The sequence below is a fragment of the Microcaecilia unicolor genome, chromosome 2 (assembly GCF_901765095.1).
Source record: "Microcaecilia unicolor chromosome 2, aMicUni1.1, whole genome shotgun sequence".
NCBI lineage: Eukaryota > Metazoa > Chordata > Amphibia > Gymnophiona > Siphonopidae > Microcaecilia > Microcaecilia unicolor.
Genome location: NC_044032.1, coordinates 541,566,353 through 541,581,006, shown reverse-complemented (window position 1 = coordinate 541,581,006; position 14,654 = coordinate 541,566,353). Strand labels below are relative to the sequence as shown.

At 39.7% G+C, this 14,654-nt stretch overlaps 1 protein-coding gene across 1 annotated transcript in view; it reads right to left on the bottom strand.

Annotated features, from left to right (window-relative positions):
* Positions 1-14,654, bottom strand: part of NSUN7 (NOP2/Sun RNA methyltransferase family member 7) — a 201,825-nt gene that overhangs the window by 43,435 nt on the left and 143,736 nt on the right. Inside the window, exon 8 of the mRNA XM_030191328.1 lies at positions 12,552-12,695. Coding sequence (XP_030047188.1) covers positions 12,552-12,695 — 144 coding nt within the window. The remainder of the gene's footprint in view (positions 1-12,551; positions 12,696-14,654) is intronic.

Below are 14,654 nucleotides of genomic sequence, written 5' to 3'. Positions count from 1 at the left end.
TGATCTGTTGTAGAATAATACAACGTAATTGAACAAATTCATGTCCAACTTTCACACAATGTATTGCTAGAGGAGATGTAATCTTTTGAGTTCTAATAAGTGCTCTTATGTTCAATTAAACATACATAAGGTTTTTGACACAGGCAAATTATATAATATACTACAAAGTCTGACTTGCAAGAAGTCTGTGCCATCAGACGATAAGTAACTTTAGTATTTGGATCATTAAACACTGATGCCTCTATCATCAAAGCACACAATGAACATTCCCCACAGCTTTTATGACCCAAAGTTTGATTCTCCAATGGAGTTAATAGAGTTCAATTCAGGCAAATCTGCGGGGCATGGTAGTTCTTTAAAATTCCTTCCACGGTTGAATGCAAAATGAACAGTAGAAGAGGAAAATGTTGGTAAAGTTGTCAATATTCCCTAGTATTTCTTAATTATTCTTACAACTTTGTAAACCTCTGTAGTGTATTTCAACACACATGTATGGACAGTATCAGGCTCATGTCATTGTTGTGACTGTAACAACAATTACCTGTTAAACCTAGATCTTTGGTAGGCTCTCCTTAACTTCAGCGAGATACCCCTTGTTCAAAAGTCTATCAGATAAATCTTTTGCTTGGCGATCATGTATCTCAGAATATATTCGTTGATAACTAATGGACTATGAAAAAGGAAGACTATCACATAGGGACTTCGGGTGACTACTCCTGTGGTCGAAAAAGGTGTTCCTGCCACAGTCTTCTTTTCAAAAATAGTAGTTGAACAACATTGGATTTTTTGCCTTAATTCTATGGAACCCGCTGGACTGAATGCTAAAATTGAGTGGTGCTATTTCTTTTAAAAAATATTTAAAAAAATTTTCTTCAAAGATGCAGATTGTTTGAGGACGTATGTCAATGAATCTAATTGGCTCCCATAACAAGTGGTGTCTGACGTCACTCTTAATAGGGAGTGGCAATTTCCTTGGATTGTGTGAGCCTAAAGAAATGCAGCCGGTGTTACGGAAGCAAGCAAGTAGTGTGGGGTTTTGGTTTGTTTCTCTCTGCTGAATACCTGATTTCTTTTTTCTTTTCTCACTTACACACCACCGACCCTGACGAAGCAAAGCAAGAACTTTGGCCTTTGTTGGTTGATAAGGTGTTTATGGAGAAGGCTCTATGGCGTGAGAACAGCAAAAAAGTTAAGTAGTTTTGCGCTGCGCTTAAACAATTTTTGAACAAGCCAAGCAAAGTCTTAACACATCTTTAGCAAAAGGAAGGTATTTTGCCAATGATGAAGCGTCTAAGCTGTTTGAGGTAATTTTACTCTGAGCTGTTAAGGTTTTTTCCTTTAGCGTTTATGATTCTATTGATTGTGTCTGAGATAGAGAACTTTTTTGAAGTGTTACTGTTTAGTCTAGGCCAGGGATTCTCAACCTAGGCCTCGGGATATACCCAGCCAGACAAGTTTTCAGGACACCCATGATGAGTATACACGAGACATTTGCATACAATCAGTGGTGTGCTGGAGCCGGCTCGCTCCGGCTCGCAAGAGCTGCTTGTTAAATTTTGACAGCTCTTGCGAGCTGGTTGTTCTTCGGGGTGAGCCGGCTCCATTACACGAGGCAAGCATGGCAGGAGGGCGCCATCACAGGCCATGCTTACCTCCCCTCCGCCTCCCAAACATGTCCAGCGATTGTCCTTCGCCCCCACCCTCCCCTCCCGCTCCCATACATCTTTTTTATTACCTCCGTTGAAGCGCCGCGTTATTTAAAGCCCTGCTTCTGATGAGTTTGTGCCCTTAGTCCCGCCTTCTGACATATGACGTCAGAAGGCGGGACTAAGGGCACAAACTCATCAGAAGCAAACAGGGAAGGCTAGAGACTGGGCAGCAGGGCTTAAATAAAGCGGCGCTTCAACGGCGGTAATAAAAAAGATGGATGGGAGCGGGAAGGGAGGGTGGGGGCGAAGGACAATCGCTGGACATGTTTGGGAACGGGAGGGGAGGGAGGAGAATCGCTGGACATGGATGGGTAGAGGGGGGCAGGGGAGAGAAGACAATTGCTGGGCATGGATGGGCAGAGGGGGGCAGGGGAGAGAAGAGAATTGCTGGGCATGGATGGGTAGAGGGGGGCAGGGGAGAGAAGACAATTGCTGGGCATGGATGGGCAGAGGGGGGCAGGGGAGAGAAGAGAATTGCTGGGCATGGATGGGCAGAGGGGGGCAGGGGAGAGAAGAGAATTGCTGGGTATGGATGGATAGAGGGGGGCAGGGGAGAGAGGAGAGTTTCAGGACATGGATGGAGGGAAGGGCAAGAGAAATTCTGGACATGGATGGAGGGGAGGGAAGGGAGAGAGAAGAAATGCTGGACATGGAGGGAAGATAGAGGAAGGAGATTAGATGAGGGAAAAGGAAGTGAGGGGAGAAACTGTACAAGGATGGAGAAAATAGGCAGAAGCTGGATCCACTGTACAGTCAAGTCTGCGGAGGACCAGAAATGAAGAAGAAAGGAGGAAAGAAAAGTAATAAATGGAAAGGAAGCCCTGGAAATGGAGTCAAGGGAACAGATAAAGAGCAGCAGAATCAGATACTGGGCCAGCATGATCAGAGAAACAAAGTCACCAGACAACAAAGGTAGAAAAAATAATTTTATTTTCATTATAGTGTTTGGAATATGTCCACTTTGAGAATCAGGTGCTGAACGTTAAAAGTTTATATTTACTTATTTATGGCATTTTATCCCATATTAAACATGAATTAGATTGGAACCTGGGATCATTTAATTTTTCTTTCCTGGAGAGAGTAATGCATTGCCCCCCCCCCCGGCTATAGCCAGCTCTGCAATTTTTTTTTTTGGGGGGGGGGGGGGGCGCAGTGGTGGACCGGGGAGAGAGCCTGTTAAAAATTTACCAGCACACCACTGCATACAATGGAGGTAGTGAATGCAAATTTCACATGCATATTCATTGTGGCTATCTTGAAAACTTGACTGGATTGGTGTGTCCCAAGGACTGGATTAAGAACCCCTATTCTAGGCCTACTATTTAGCCAGCCTAACCTTGCCTAATGAGTGGTCAAATATCACCACTATTTTAATAATTTTCTGATCTGTCTTCCCCCAGCCCTCTAGAGTATTTTCTCTTCTCCTCCTAGCTTTTTTTTTTTTTACCCCCAATCACCCTTGGAATATTTTCTCCTCTTTTCCCAGCCTCCTCCCAAACCTTCTGGAATAACAAAACACAGAAATAGGCAAGAATGCTGAGGACAGTGGAACAGGAAAGGAATCACTGCAAGTACCCTTGGACAGTTTAGATGTGACAGATGATGGAAGCACCTTCTAAGGAGATAAAAAAATTAAGAAACACTACTGTTTACTTTTTGTTTTTTAATGAAAAGAATTCTGTGATGCAATTGTTATTTCAGAACAGGTACTCTTTTTCATGTATCAGTGGATCTGGGGGTCCTTTTACTAAGGTGCGCTGAAAAATGCCTGCGCTGTTGTACGCGAGTGTATTAGACGTGTGCAGGTCCATTTTTCAGTGCACCTGCAAAAAAGGCCTTTTGGCCAAAAATGGATGTGCGGCAAAATAAAAATTGGCACGCATCCATTTTGGGCCTGAGACCTTATCACCACCCACTGACTTAGTGGTAAGGTCTCATGCGTTAACCAGGCAGTAATCGTCAGCACGCGTACACTGTCGATTACCACCGGTTATCGTCACTCAGTACAGTTTAAAGACTTTCTTGTGAAAGTTTCCTTCATAATCTACTATAGAGGCTCCTGCCAACTCATTGGAAACTTTTCCTGAATAACAAAGTGTGTAGTTTCTAGTATCAACTTAGCATGAGAATGCAATATTTCTTTTTAATACTTTCTGTATTTTTTCTTATTATATAAATTGGGTTCCACTAAATTGTAGGTGCTTCGTTCTTTATCCACCTGTTTATTTACACCTTCAAAGAAATGAAGCAAATTGGTGAGGCAAGACTTCCATTGGCTGAACCCATGCTGACTCTGACCCATTAAACCATGTTTGTCTATGTGTTCCGTAATTTTATTCTTTATAATAGTTTCCACTATTTTGCCAGGCACTGAAGTAAGGTTTACTGGTCTGTAATTTCCCAGACCACCCCTGGAACTATTTTTAAAAATCGGCGTAACATTAGCCATCATCCTGCAGTCTTCAGATACTACGGACGATTTTAATGACAGGTTACCAATCACTAACAGATTAGCAATTTCATGTTTCAGTTCTTTCAGTACCCTGGGGGATATGTCATCCGGTCCAGGTGATTTATCACTCTAACTTCTCAATTTGGCTCTGTACATCTTCCAGGTTCACCGAGATTTCTCTCATTAAACACCTTTCTTGTTTGATGTCTGTAATTTCTGCTCAAGATATGATTCCTGTAATTATCTTAACATTTTCAATAAAGAAAAGGAAAAAAAGCAACAGTCCCAGAATCCCTGGGACCCTTTACCCTTCTCCATTGAGAAAACTGGCTATTTAGCACTACTTTGTTTTTTTTAATCTTTTAATCAGTTCCAAGTCCATGACAGGACATTACCTCCTATCCTATGACACTTCAATTTCCTCAGGAGTCTCTCAAGGACTTTGTCTAGCACTTCCTATAAATTCTGATACTTCTGGCTCACCCTTATCCACATGTTTATTCATGCCTTCAAAAAAATGCAGAAGACTGGTGAGGCAAGGCAAGACTTCCCATGGATAAATCCACATTGGCTCTGTCTCATTAAACACTTTTCTTTATATAATAGTTTCTACCATTTTGCCCAGAACTGTCAGGCTCACCAGAGTGTAGGTTTCTCAAGTCATCCCAGAACATTTTTTATAAATTGCCGTTACACTGGCCACCCTCCAAATCTTTAGCTACTGTAGACAATTATAATAGTAGCTCAAAAATTATTAACAGTAAATCTGCAATTCAATTTTTTTTAGTTCTTTCAGCATTCTGGGGTATACAATCTCAAGAGAAGCTTACAGCAGCTACTGACTTAGATGCAACATTTTCATTAATAGCTTACTGCATAGATAAGATAAAGAGATGGGGTCTAGCATGCTGAAGTTAAATACTGCCAAAGCCATGATTTTATGGTTTGGTCAACAGTTGACAAAGTTACCAGTGTGTCACGTGGTACACATTAATTTTTACGAGTGGTCATCTAAGATGTTAGGAGTAATTCTGGACTCTCTACTTTCATTTGCACTCCAGGTGAACAACTTGAATAAAAAGATCCTCTTTCAACTCAGGTAACAGAACAATTTATTCTTTCTTATATGATGACCATTTTGCACTGATAGGGCCATATTTAATATTGTCCCAATTAGATTACTGTAGTGCTATTTATGCTGGATTCTCTACTAAGCTTTGGAGAAGGCTCCAACTTCTACAAAATACTGTAGGTAGACTGACTTAAAAAAAAAGGTTTGATCAAGTCACTCCTCTGTTTTTAAAGCTTCATTGATTACCAATCTGAGCTTATGTTACTTTTAAATTGTTGCACTTTGCTTTTAAAATTCTTCATAGATTGGCACCTATAAATTTGGCTCATCTGATTTCTTTTGCTCCAGGTAAATGGTCTTTTAGATCAAAAGACTGCCATCTAGTACATTTTCCTTCATTCAAAGTGAGTTTAAGAAAACATTTGAGAATTCCTTTTCATTTCAGGCAATTCACTCTTGGGACAACTACTTTATTGTAAGAAGACTGTTGCTTGATGAACAAACTGTAAATATGTAAGAGCTCTTTTATTTCAAAAACTAGTAAGAAATGCCCGTTTCTGATGCCAATGAAACGGGCGCTACCAAGGCGCTTTCCTTACCATCCCCCTCCCCTTGTTGCTGGACTTAACCTCCGTGTTGATCGCGGCGGATCAGGTGTTCGGATGGCACTCCGTGGGGGGAGGGGGTGGAGGATCTGCGTAGGTCGCTGTTTTTCTGTGTGCGTCGGGGGGGGGGGGGGGTGGAGCGTCGGAGGGCGGTGGAACTGGGGATTCATTGAGTGTCATAGCCCCGCCCCGAACGTCATAACGTTGTGACGTGAGGGCGGGGCAAGCACTCATGGTGGAAAACTGATCTGGACCATGACAACTTAACTTGGAATGCTAGGTAAGTTTGCCTCATAGAACGTTGGCGGTGCGTTTTATATAAAGAGATATTGGTATTAAACTGTGAGACTCATATGTTCCTATGATACATTTGTAAACAGCTTTGGACCAGAAGCTGCGATTAAGTGGTCTAGAAGAGTTTTAGATTAGATTAGAAGCTAAACCTACTTTATGCCTGTTGGCCTTACATCTATCTTCCCTAATAAAGACATCTAGCTAGTAATTAATTTCTCCTTAGCTAGAAGGATTATTTTGGAAGTCTGAAAAAAAAACAAACTGTGATAATCTGCCCAATACTGAAAAAAAAAAAATCTCTAAATACCAATGACTCAAGGAAACTATTGTCCAAACAAAAAAAAACAGCACCACGGGCCTTTAAAAATGGAACACAGTTCTTTAATGAATGAGCCTTGACAAAAAGACCCGACACGGGCCGTGTTTCGGTGACTAGCACCTGCGTCAGGGGTCTACATAGAATACAAAACATAGAAATAATATATTTAAAAATTTTTTTTTTTTTTTTTAAATATAATGAGTAAAACCAAAGATTATTATTTAGACTCATCAAGCATACATATATAAGCCTATATAAACACCTAAAGCATTTAATATTTTAACATTGCATTTAATATTTTAACATTCTCATATATTATTATATAGTAATTTGAAAATAATTATTTTCAAATTACTATATAATAATATATGAGAATGCTTGATGAGTCTAAATATTAATCTTTGGTTTTACTCATTATATTAAAAAAAAAAAAAATGTTTTAAATATATTATTTCTATGTTTTGTATTCTATGTAGACCCCTGACGCAGGTGCTAGTCACCGAAACACGGCCCGTGTCGGGTCTTTTTGTCAAGGCTCATTTATTAAAGAACTGTGTTCCATTTTTAAAGGCCCGTGGTGCTGTTTTTTTTGTTTGGACTTTAGTTTGTACTTTGTTCCCTCTCTTTTGTTATATTCAAGGAAACTATTGGCCATTTCAGATTTAGTTTTTTGTAGGTAAGTTGATTGAATAGACAGGTCTGCTGCAACTATTATTGCTCCTGGATGAACAAAATATTCTAATCAGGCTTCTGAAATGTCTTAGTACAAAAACCACTGTGGTTTCAGTTTTTCCACAGGAATATATCATAAGATAGATAAGGGACAAACTAATTTTGACTCTTTCTGATCTGTGAGCAATGTTTGATGCATTAGACCACTACTTTTTGTACCCAATAAGGATTTTCAAACAGGAAGAAACATCCATGACTAAAAAGGACATTTTTATCTAGACCTGTTTCAGTCATGTCCAAGTTACAAATCACCCCTCCTTAATCCCCCCAATGATTGCTGTCCCCTTCCCTTTCCCTTGAAAGGGAAATTGGAAAGGAAAACCAGGCTCTATGGCAGCTGCAGGTATTAAGAACAATAGTAACAATTCAATAGGATTACTTCAACTGTACTTTAAATACATTCAAACATTTTTGTGAACCATCAGGGAAAAGTATTCACTCAGGTTCGGCAGGATATTGAATGCTGAGAAGAGTGCCAAACCTAAGTGAATAATTTTCCCTGATACAGCTATGCTAGCAAAACACAGCACTATGTCGGGCTAAAATGCAGTTTATTCCAAGTTATGATACTGAGAGGCATTGGATTATTGCATCAGCTTTTTGAAGTCTAACAGTGAGAGGCAGTGAAGAATCACTCAGCCGTTAAAGATATGTGTAACACTACATAAGTAATTTCCATGTTATGTTGAAAGAGAGAAAAGTTTTTACATATAAAAAGAAATGGACCGATGAGGATTCAGAATGTTTATGTGCAAGTGTTTGCCTCACACCTGAAAAAAGAAATCATCCATTTTTCTGATGGCTCACAAAAAATATTTGGATGTATTTAAAGTATAGTTAAGTAATCCTATTTTATTGTTACTGTGGTTTCAGTGGATTGTATTAAGACCACAATTTGGTAATCAATAGAAATAGAACAAAATAAAACATGGAAAAGAAAATAAGATGATACCTTTTTTATTGGATATAACTTAATACATTTCTTTAATTAGCTTTTGAAGGTAGCCCTTCTTCATCAGATCAGAAATAAGCAAATGTTGATAGATGACAGTATAACATCAAAGCATTTCAGTGACAATCTAACAGGATGAGGGTGGGTTAGGTGAGAGACAGGGAGAGCTGGGTGGATGAGGGACAGGGAGATGTGCATGGAGAGGGTGACAAAGCAGTACAATTTTATGGTTTATAATGGGCTAGAAAACCCAGATCTTTGTTAAGTCCTGGCTGGTGGGTGTCAAAATATTTAATCATTATGACTTCAAAGGTCTTATGTTCCTGTATTGTTTTAAAGTTCCCTTTCAGTATTCTCACCATAAAATCACAGGTACAGTGTTCTGGTTTTGTAAAGTGCTGCCCCACGGAGCTGACATCTTGGTTGGTACTGGCATTTTTCGTTGCATTTTTTACACTGAATGATATATACCACATTGGAAGATGAGCATGTGAAGGATTCCATCCCCACCAGTGCTGGCCTTCCGACAGCCACCCAACTTAAAACACAAGCTAGTTAGAAGTAAGCTCCCAACACAGACTCAAAAAGAAGAGAGTGGTACACATCCTTGCAATATATCCAGCTGCAAACTATGCCAAAACATTTCACAGGACCCCATAGTCATTCACAAAGGAAAAATATTCAACATTAAGGAATCCTACATTGGAGAAATAAGTCAGATGTTAAAGAAGAGATTTAATTTACATAGACATCATATGAAAAATGCCAGTACCAACCAGGATGTCACCTCTGTGGGGCAGCACTTTACAAAACCAGAACACTGTACCTGTGATTTTATGGTGAGAATACTGAAAGGGAACTGTAAAACAATACAGGAACATAAGACCTTTGAAGTCATAATGATTAAATATTTTGACACCCACCAGACAGGACAACAAAGATCTGGATTTTCTAGCCCATTATAAACCATAAAATTGTACTGCTTTGTCACCCTGTTATCTCAATGCACATCTCCCCGTCCCTCATCCACCCAGCTCTCCCTGTCTCTCACCTAACCCATCCTCATCCTATTAGGCTGTCACTGAAATGCTTTGATGTTTCACTTATATATACTCTCAAAATAGCTGTGGCACAGAAAAAAGTACTTGAGTCTATCCCAATAAAGATTCTGTGGAGTGTATCTGTTCTAATTTTGATAATACAACAAGGGAAAAATGTGCCCAATGTTTCCTTTGTACTAATACTTTGGAACTTAAGGACTTTTTTATTCATTCAGTCACAAAGAAAAAGTTCTTTTTGAAATTTAGAACTACCTGTTTGTCTGATCATATAATTTATCTTATCATTTGTCCGTGCCCCAAAATCTATGTTCGGGAAACTACACGTCCAAAAGAGTTGCTTGAAATTACGGAGGGAAGAAGCTCCCATTGTCTCACCTTGCCTTCAAATGGATCATGACTTCTCTTCTTTGCAGATTTGTGCTATTGACCATATACTAAAGGATTGCCCTAATAGGAAGTTACTCCAACGAGAACAATTTTGGATTTTCTCATTGAATACAGAAGAACCTTATGGTTTGAATTTAAAATCAGACTAGCGTACATGTCCTCCCTTTTAGGGCATTCTGGTACTTGTAGTAGTTCTTCACTATAGGAAGTGACATCAGAGTTCCAAGCCCGGGGCTCTATAATAGAAGGATGCTGCAGCCATTTTGGTGGAGACCAGTGGTGTACTGGAGCGGGCTCTCACGGGCTTGCGAGAGCCGTTTCTTAAGTTTTTAAGAATTTTGGGAGCCGGTTGTTAAAGTAGGCCTCCTCATGGCTACTTTAACAACTGACTCCCAAAATGTGGGCTTGGGCCTCCTCCTGAATTCTCTTTTACTTTGCTGGCAGTGATGTTGGCCCCACTAGCCAAGTAAATAGACTGCTGCTGCTCCCTGTTTCTGACTCTGAGCATCAGGCTGGGACTTTTCATGCAAGCACAAGAAGGTTCCATCATGCTGCTCAGAGCCAGAAACAAGCAGCAGAGAATGGTGGCAGTCCATTTATTGGCTGGTGGGGCTCGGCAAAGGTATGCCTAGCGTGCCCGCACAAGGGAGGGGAGAGAGAGGCATGTATTCCCCCCGCCCCAAATTTCAGGGCCAGCTATGCCCGGAGAGAGAGCCCTTTGTTAAAAATTTACCAGCACACCCCTGGTGGGGACTAACAAGCAGGAAACAGACCTGTGTCTAAATCTGTGGCAAGTACTTTTATCTAAAACTAAAAAAAATTTTGATAGCAGTTACTAACTGAACCTACTGGATCCTTTTTCTTCACTAGAGTTTCTCTTATACTAAACTGTGTTTGCACTTTATGGTTTTTGCGTTTTTGTATAGTTATGCACATGACATGTTTGTTTGGTTTTCATTTAACTTTACATTTTTGATTATTTTGAAGGTAAATACATGCCTTGATACAGTGATTTTTTGTGAAACTGAGGCCTGAGTCGGTGTGTTTGGAACCCATGACACTTCTTTATCTATACCTGCATGCTTAAAAGTTGAGTTCAACTTGTTATTATTAGTTCTTTTGATATGGATACCCTCCTTTTTTGATTTTGTGGATTCTTTTTGTATCCTTTACCTTTTGAAACAGAAGGGTTTTTCTGTCTGTGATGAGAACCCCCTCCGATGTTAGAAGAGCACTATGGCTCTCAATGTGAAGCTTATATATATATATATATATATATATATATATATATATATATATATATATATATAGGCTGGAGGTTGGGGAATTCTGAGGCTTTTCCCGTGCTGTATTTTCAAAATTAGAACAGATACACTCCACAGAATCTTTAGTTGGATTGATTCAAGTACTTTTTTCTGTGCCACAGCTATTTTGAGAGCTTTTTTTCTTTTTTTGATTACTTGGTAGTATTGCTCTCTTTCTCTTTTGTGATATATCACTTATATATACTGTCATCTATCAACATTTGCTTATTTCTGATCTGATGAAGAAGGGCTACCTTTGAAAGCTAATTAAAAAAATGTATTAAGTTATGTCCAATAAAAAAGGTATCATCTTATTTTCTTTTCCATGTTTTATTTTGTTCTATTTCTATTGATTGCCTTTAAAAGTGGACTAACACAGCTACCACATCTCTCTACTGAGGTATTGTGAATAAAGCAGTAAGCAAGTCAAAGAAGTAGTGTAGTGGTTAGTGCAGTGAACTGTGAACCAAAGGACCCAGGATTAAGTCCCACTTTTTTTTTTTAATAATTCTGATACTTCCAGAAACAGAAAAATACATACTGAACCTAAATATAATACACCTGCAAGCCTGAAGGCTATTGAAGTGGTGTACAGTCAGGTACAGTGGCTATTTTTCAGGTCCTGGAAGGATCACATTCACAAAAAACAGTTATAGTGGGTTTGAACCTGTGTCCCTTGGTTTACAGTTCATTGCACTAACCACTAGGCTACTCCTACTCCTCTGTTCTGCAGAGACATCTCTGTGTCCATATTTTTGAAAATGATGCCAGACAGAAATTCATGCCCCTGGTTTTATGCCGTTCAAAAGTTGGATGTTTCACTTTGAAAAATGGCTATTCATTTTGGTTATTTTCAATACAAAAATATCTCACAGTCATAACTGAACAGGAAATCTAGACGTTTTTCTTGTTCCTTGATGTGAGATGGCCAGTTTTTTGGGGGCATGCTATGAGCAGGATGGGTTTTTTGGACTTAGATTTTTTTTTTAATTTATTGTCTTTATTAGAAAGCAACCAACACAAGAAATACACAACTTCTCCATCACAAAGCCTAAGGCCCCGCTTCACACACCAATTTTCACTAACATTAAACCATCTCAAACTTAGATTTTTTTTTTAAACAACCTTCCACGTCTACAGCAGTGTTTCTCTACTTTTTTTCCAATATGACCCCATTCCAGCAACTGAAAATTCACGTGTCCCCAGATGATAAACAGCAAGAATTCTCCTCTCTCACCCACTTTCTACTCCTCCCAATCATTCAAAGCAGGAAAGTGACAGCAGTGGCAGCAGCCAGAATACAGCCTGTGAATCAACATGCGCTCGTGTACACCCTCTATTCTGCAGGTACGCGTTCTAACAGGAAGTCTACTCAGGAAGAAATGGAGGCTTGTGAATGTTCACTGACCCAGGCTGCCCGCCACTACAAGACACAGGTTACAATGGAATTACAGACAGACAAGACGAAGTGGCCCTGTTTGTGAGCCCCCTTCCATGGATGTGACTATTTGGGGTCCCAATCTCCAGTTTGGGAAGAAATAGCCTACAACATATTTTCTATGACTGGCACTGAATTACTAGAATGGTGTATTTGTATAATAGTTAATGGCAAATTCAGCCAGTACTATATCAAAGAAAACCTCAATAAAACAAAGTAAAGTTACCTCTATGTTCATTTAAGATGAATTGCACAGGATCACTAACACCTGAGCCAGAGCATAAAGGCAGCAACAGAATGATTTTTGCTTTCTGTAATCTGTGATCCACTGGGTCAATGTCCATGAAATTTTCACGAAGAAATTTAATATCTAAAAATGAAAGATTAAATATATATGAAACATGTAGGAACAAGGCAGAGAATGACTTATGCTGAAATACAATTGGTAGAATGATTAAGTCTGTATGTTCTGCACGTAAGAAGCTTTGACCATAATTGAAATCATTTGAAAGAGAGACATTGTAAGATACCCAATCACTTCACTGACTAAATTATTTTTGTTTCCAAATAATTTTTTTAACAAATTAAGAACACTGCCATCGGGGCCTCCACTTCGAAGAAGCGTTTTGGAAAATTTCAATTGCCTTCATGCTTGAAAGGTTTCTTATATATCCAGGGTCCTCTGGTTTTCAGCTCACTGCTCTAACTATTAGGCTACTCTTCCACTCCACATGGACTTCTGTATGGTCATTTTATAATATGGATACTCCTATGCTGTTTGTAAAATGGGTGTTTATTTATTTATTGCATTTGTACCCACATTTTCCCACCTCTTTGCAGGCTCAATGTGGCTTACATTACATCATTCATGCTGGCTGCAGTGGACGTCTACTTCTCATGTATTTTAGAAAAGTAGATCCTGTTCTAAAATACTAGCACTGCTAACAATGTACTGACTTGTATGTTCTTTCTAAAATGCTGATCTACAGCACTTAGGTACTGCCTTATAGAAGAGTACCTAACACATATACACAGGTAACATGTGGATTTTGCTCACACCTTTTTCATTAGTAGTTTATGGTGAGTTACATTCACGTACATCTGGCATCTCTCTGTCTCTGGAGGGCTCACAATCTAATTTTGTACCTGAGGCAATGGAGAGATAAGTGACTTGCCCAAGATCACAAGGAGAAGCAATGGGTTTTGAACTGGCCACCTCTGGATATCACGACTGGTGCTCTAACCACTAGGCTACTCCTCCACTCCATTACTGGCACCTCTGACATGTGTGTGTAAGTCTAAACACCAGTTTATAGAATTGCCCTGTTAGAGTGTAAGCCAGTGGCTTCTCAAACCTGTCCTGGGAGAACCCCAGCCAGTCAGGTGTTCAGGATACCTGCAATAATTATTCATGAGTTAGATTTACATGCAATGGAGACAGTGCATGTAAATCTAACTTAGGAATATTCATTGCAGGTATCCTGAAAACCTGACTGTTTTCTGGGAGAACCCCAGCCAGACTGAGAAGCAGTCTGCAAGTTCCTAAAGGAATGAAGATGTAGGGGCAGACATGATTCTTAGAAAATAGGAGACACTTAAATAAATTAGTTAAAAAGGAATGCTTGACAGCTGTGTTTCACCCAGTGAGGGCTGCTTCAGGGACTAAATCGTACTACCAAAACCAATATATAAGACCAAATGAAAATTCATAATAAATCACATAATACTTAAAAATTAACATTAAAGGCCCTCATAATCAGTACCAGTTGAATAAATAAGTAAAAGTGTATATCATAAAAACCCAGGCTTCAAAAAAAATGTGCAAAGTGACATAACACACTAACAAACATTAAAATGTGTGAGGGAACGCAAGCTAATTATGTAAGCAATTTACATCAGCACTGTTACGATCCTGCTGGATAGGCAGAGGAAGGTTTGGGACTCACTCCTGATTGGCTTGTCAGGAGATGAGCCAGCAGATGTCAGAAGCTTGATCCATTTAAGCCTGCCTTTCCCTTACAATCACTGATTTGGCATTGATTGCTTTGCTGAAGCCAGCCTGTGTTTGGGCGCTTGTGTTACGTGGGAGTTTAGCCTTTCTCCTCATGCTTTCTGTGTGTGTGTGTGTGTGTGTGTGTGTGTGTGTGTGTGTGTGTGTGCTGGGTATTCCCAGCATGAGCCTGATTGCCTCACTTCCCCCACCTGGCTTGCTTCTCCGGCTCTAACGTTGTGCTGTCTGGGGTAAGCGGTTGCCTTGAATCATTTCAGCTTTCTCTTCCTCAGTGCTCCCTTGGTTGTACTGAGCTGCTGCTCTGCTCCCTGTGGTTCT